Genomic DNA, 5,389 nt, shown 5'->3' with positions numbered 1-5,389 from the left:
CCATTCGCCCATGATTCGAACCAAAAGGAGATACTAGAACCGTTGCCGATTTTCTATCTCCAAACGTCTGGCCCAATGATTGATTGTAACGAGTCTTCTTTTTGTAACATCCGATCACAAACCTATCATTTTAGGTAAAAAGTTATTGGATTGGGGCCCAAATCCCTTTCGGGTCAATAACGAGTGGATTTTCAAACCGGGCTTTTATCAATGTGTGAAGGCGTATGGGCTAATTATCCTATACAAGGGTGGGTTGCCGTCGTCATTGGAAAAAAATCAAGGATGTTAAAAGCTGACCTGCGTGAATGGAAGCTAGCAATAAGAGAGATTATGTTTCTAGCCTTTGTATTTTGTACAAGCTCTTTCAATTGTATGCTCTTCATTGATCGTATTATCGATCTTCATTGTAACCGTTTTGCATTGTTACCATTCACTGTTTTGATGAAAGTAACAATGGTTATCAATATATTTTCCTTTTTCGCAAAAAAAAAAAAAAAGTTACTCCGTATTAACTTATTAACAATTGTTGTATTGTTTTTTTATTGTCCTTGTAATACCAATCAATTATTGTCTAATATTAATTATTAATTATTATTGTTGTTGTATTGTTGTTGTTTATTTATATTTATTTATTTATATTTATATTAGAACCAAGGTTGCAAACGACGCGAGACGGGGTCGAGACGGTCGGGTCCTAAAAGGGTCGAGACGGGGTCGAGACGGAGGTCTAGACGGATGTTGACTAACGTTGACTTTTAAATAAAAATGTTATATATTATATATATATTGTACATTACATTATTCCAAACATAAGCATTTCACACATGTTTAAATACTTCAACATTTCAAACATAAAAAAAGAAGCACAACGTTTAATATTAAAAAAAAAAAAAAAAACTTGAAAAAAATCAGAAAAACCCGTTTTTTCCCGTCTCGGACCGTGTTTGACCGTCTTTTGACCGTTTTTTGGCCGATTTCCGTTTTTTCAAACGTTTTATGTATAAACGGGACGGGGCACTCCAAAATCCGTCTACACCCCCGTCTACACCCCCGTTTTTTCCGTTTTTTACAACACTGATTAGAACTCATAGATTCCGTCGTTATTGAAGAGTTAAATAAATTACAAGGACCACATCTGAAAAGGTAGCTGAAAAAAGTTAGTTTAAACCACCACCCCCGTAATATAAAACATTTCAAAAGCTACCCCTCCCTCCCTCTTTCTGTCCAAAAACCTAAAGTAATATCTCCCACCGCCGGCATTTATGACCGAACCTTGACCAAATCGTACAGCGATCCCCCTCGGAGCTGAGATTAGCCTAACAGATGCTAATCATCTTTTCAGATCTTTAAATCCGTACAAAAAGGTTCCGTAAAAATGCCGTTACAATCGGATCTAGATCGTCAGATCGAACACTTGATGGATTGTAAATCGTTACCGGAATCGGAGGTTCGGACGCTGTGCGATCAAGCTAGGGCTATTTTAGTTGAGGAATGGAACGTACAACCGGTCAAATGTCCGGTGACTGTGTGTGGTGATATACATGGACAGTTTCATGATTTACTTGAGCTATTTCGCATCGGAGGCAGTGCTCCTGATACTAACTACTTGTTTATGGGAGATTATGTTGGTTAGTTTTCTAAATTTTACGTTAATTGAAGTATATTAGATGTTAATTGAAGTATATTAAGTTAGTTATATTTAAATGTTATGTGAATTGCAGTAATAGTACTCTGTAGATGTTAGTTAGGCGAATTGCTTTAAGTAACAATGATGATGATGGGATTATATATTACATGTGGTAGATATTACTGTATTGTGCTTATGTTATATCATACAGTATAATTTACTGTGCATATTATATTTGATTAGGTATTGTGGATGGTTTAACTTGATAATGTGGCTTAGTATGTATAGGTTTTGAGTATGTTATTGTTTGCTTGATGCAGATAGAGGTTACTATTCGGTGGAGACAGTAACACTGCTTGTGGCATTGAAAGTTCGTTATAGAGATAGGATTACAATTCTTAGAGGAAACCATGAGAGCAGGCAAATAACTCAAGTGTGAGATTTCAGTCATCTTTCTATTCTTGTAATTTGAAAGTTAATTTATATTGTTCACCGGATGTTAACTTTGATGGAGTATGTTTTGTGCTTTTTGGTTATTAATGTTCCAACAGCTTGCTTCTTTGTAATATGTGATATAGTATATAGAACTAAGGCCCAATAACATAAGACCATCCACGATGAAAGATTATAATTCAAACTAAGACCTAGTAATGTAAGTTCCAGACCTACTGCAATGAATGATTATAACAATAGATCTAGTAATCTCAGTGTAGTAAAGTTGCATCCTGACTCCAAAGTCATGCCAACTAACTTGATATGGTCTCGTTGCTCTGTTGCTGCAAATGAGTTTTGTGTTGACTCATGCTTGAAGATTATCTGTTCAATGTTGAGTTTGAGAAGCAGGGGTAGTGTTGAATCTTTTATTTGATGCTTCAGAGTGTAATTCTTCAGGGTTGCAAGTAGTTCCCTACCTCATATGGCCATACATGATTTATTGTATCCCGATACCAAGAACCACTAATTTACAAAAATACACGAACTAGGCTATGCAATTGACTATCTAAGTCGTCCTTTAGCAAATAAAAAAATGAACATCCGTAAAGAAGCAAGGTTAGGAGCGAATAATGAGATGAAAAAGAAACATATGTTTTATGGGCACGGAGTAGAAAAGAATGAGATAACATAGCAGGTTAGTTTCTATCATTTTCTGATAGCTTGCATTGATATGGACATGCCAAGCAAAAAAAAAAAAAAAAAGCAAAACTATGGCAGAAGTTAGGCTCATGGTACATTTAGTTGACATGTGTAATTATCCTTTGGGTATGATTCGTATATTCACGCCAATATCAATATGCCTCCAACAAAATTGACTAAAGTCCTCAATATAAATTCTATACTTAGATATCAGTCCTCAATATAAATTCTATACTTGATAAAAAGCTGTTGTAACTTGGGCATTGCTTATTCACTATTCTAGTACCTAAATGTGGTTGCAAATTTGTGATACACAGTAGAATTTTGTTAAGTTTATTTCTCGTTTCAGGTATGGATTTTATGATGAATGCTTGAGGAAATATGGAAATGCAAATGTATGGAAACATTTTACAGACCTTTTTGATTATCTACCACTCACTGCCCTTATTGAGAGTCAGGTCTATTTTATTGCCTTGCCTTCTCATGTGTTCATTTCCTTCCATAGTTCTGTTTACTTCGCTTTTGCTAAATCAAAATTTTGCATACTGGAATACCTGAAAAAATCATGTTATCTTGCTAACCCATTTGTCTGATTGCAGGTATTTTGTCTGCATGGTGGTTTGTCTCCTTCTTTGGATACGCTAGATAACATTCGTGCTCTAGATCGTATACAAGAGGTCAGTACATACTTGAACTTTTCTAACATAACTAGGAGGAATTAAAATTCATACACATACAACAGTGTATCAAAATTTAGAGATTTGAGGTTTGAAGCTTATTTTTCAATCCTTCTTGAATTATTGATATCAACTGTTAATTTGCACATCTTTTTTTTTGCCATGTACCTTATACATGTCTAAACATTTTTTTTTTTTTTGTTATCCTTTTCTGAAAGTTGCAATTTCAACCCAGTTACTTTTGAATCGGTCAATTCAGGTCATGTTGTGTCTTAAACGGGTCAGATGTCTTTTTTTTTGCCATATGGCTTATACATGTATAAACATTTATTTGTTATCCTTTTCTGAAGGTTGCAATTTCAACCCAGTTAGGGTCATGTTGGGTAAAGTAATAATATATCTTCAAGTGTTTTGTTTGAACTTAGGTTCCTCACGAGGGGCCAATGTGTGACCTCTTGTGGTCTGATCCTGATGACCGGTGTGGTTGGGGAATCTCACCTCGTGGAGCTGGTTACACCTTTGGTCAAGACATAGCTGCACAATTTAACCATACAAATGGGCTCAGTCTTATTTCTAGGGCACATCAGCTTGTCATGGAAGGTTACAATTGGTCTCAGGTTCGAAACATCAATAATACAGTACTCACTTTCAAACTGAATCAGCACTCGGCTTTTATTTTAAAAAAACTTTGCATTTGTTTTTGTGTGCAGGAGAATAACGTTGTAACGGTATTTAGTGCTCCAAACTATTGCTATAGATGTGGAAATATGGCTGCAATACTTGAAATTGGAGAAAATATGGACCGGAATTTCTTACAGTTTGACCCGGCCCCACGTCAGGTTGAACCGGACACTGCACGAAGAACTCCAGACTACTTTTTGTAAATTGGTGTTTTGACAAATTCACCATGCATCTTTTTATGCTATAGTTTTCTTGCCCCGTTAACGAGTCATCTATTTTTTGTGCTCTAAAGACAATGAACAATTGTTTGTTCCTTGTTCATTTTTCCTTTATTCTTTTGAGATTTTTTGCTGAACCCCTTGGCCCAAGTTCATGTATCCTTATTCCAAAGAGTGTTAATGTCAGTGCATTGGTGGTGTTCATTTTTTTGTTTCTAAGCATCTGAGTGTAAGCTTGAACCAAACCACTATGTATGTCCTTTTTTTATTAAGAAAGAAAACTAAATTTGTCAAATTGTGTATGTTAATTTGATTTCAACAAGTTTTTACGCCAGTCGCGCGCTGTGGCGGCGGACTCCTTATTTTTTTATATATAACATAGTTAGCTAGATTTTCGTTGTACACAACTTATGTTTTACATTAAATACTTAAACGTTAATAATCCTAACAAAAAATTAAAGATACAATATGTTTCAAATCACTAATTAAAATCAACATAATTTGAATATTTTTGTTATTTAATAGTAAAGTGTGAGAGTAAAGAAAATATTGTAATGATAAAGAGAAAAAAAATTAAAAAATATTTCAAAGATACAATATGTTTCAAATCACTAATTAAAATCAATATAATTTGAATATTCTTGTTATTCAATAGAAAAGTGTGAGTAGAGAAAATATTATAATGATAAAGAGAAAAAAAAAGTTTAAAAAAGATTTTAAATTAAAAAATATATAAAAAAAAAGTGATGGAGAAAATTAAAAAAAAGTTATATACATATTGTAAGAAAGATTACATTAAAAAGAATTTAAAAATAAAAGGAGCGGGATGACTAATTTAAAAATTAAAGAAATATTAAAGAGTTTATTGTGAAAAATTAATTAAATAAAAATATGGATTAAAGGTTAATGGGTGTATTATGAAAAAGTAAATAAAAATGAGGATTAAAGGTTAAGGAGTGTATTATGAAAAAGTAAATAAAAAAGGATTAAATAAGGAAGAAGGGGTACACGGGACTTGAACACGTGACCCTTTGATCACCAACAAACACATA

General features: G+C 33.6%; 1 protein-coding gene across 1 annotated transcript; it reads left to right on the top strand.

Annotated features, from left to right (window-relative positions):
* The first annotated feature begins 1,215 nt into the window (after positions 1 to 1,215).
* Positions 1,216 to 4,542, top strand: LOC139858040 (serine/threonine-protein phosphatase PP2A catalytic subunit). The gene is made up of 6 exons (XM_071846891.1): positions 1,216 to 1,628; positions 1,948 to 2,062; positions 3,111 to 3,219; positions 3,361 to 3,438; positions 3,864 to 4,055; positions 4,149 to 4,542. Exons 1-6 carry the CDS (start codon positions 1,376 to 1,378, stop codon positions 4,320 to 4,322), a joined length of 921 nt encoding a protein of 306 aa, XP_071702992.1. The 5' UTR covers positions 1,216 to 1,375; the 3' UTR covers positions 4,323 to 4,542.
* Positions 4,543 to 5,389: the final 847 nt, after the last annotated feature.

This window comes from Rutidosis leptorrhynchoides, chromosome 7 (assembly GCF_046630445.1).
Source record: "Rutidosis leptorrhynchoides isolate AG116_Rl617_1_P2 chromosome 7, CSIRO_AGI_Rlap_v1, whole genome shotgun sequence".
Classification (NCBI taxonomy): Eukaryota; Viridiplantae; Streptophyta; class Magnoliopsida; order Asterales; family Asteraceae; genus Rutidosis; species Rutidosis leptorrhynchoides.
The sequence above is the reverse complement of the archived record's forward strand: the minus strand, read 5'-3'. Positions and strand labels throughout refer to the sequence as shown.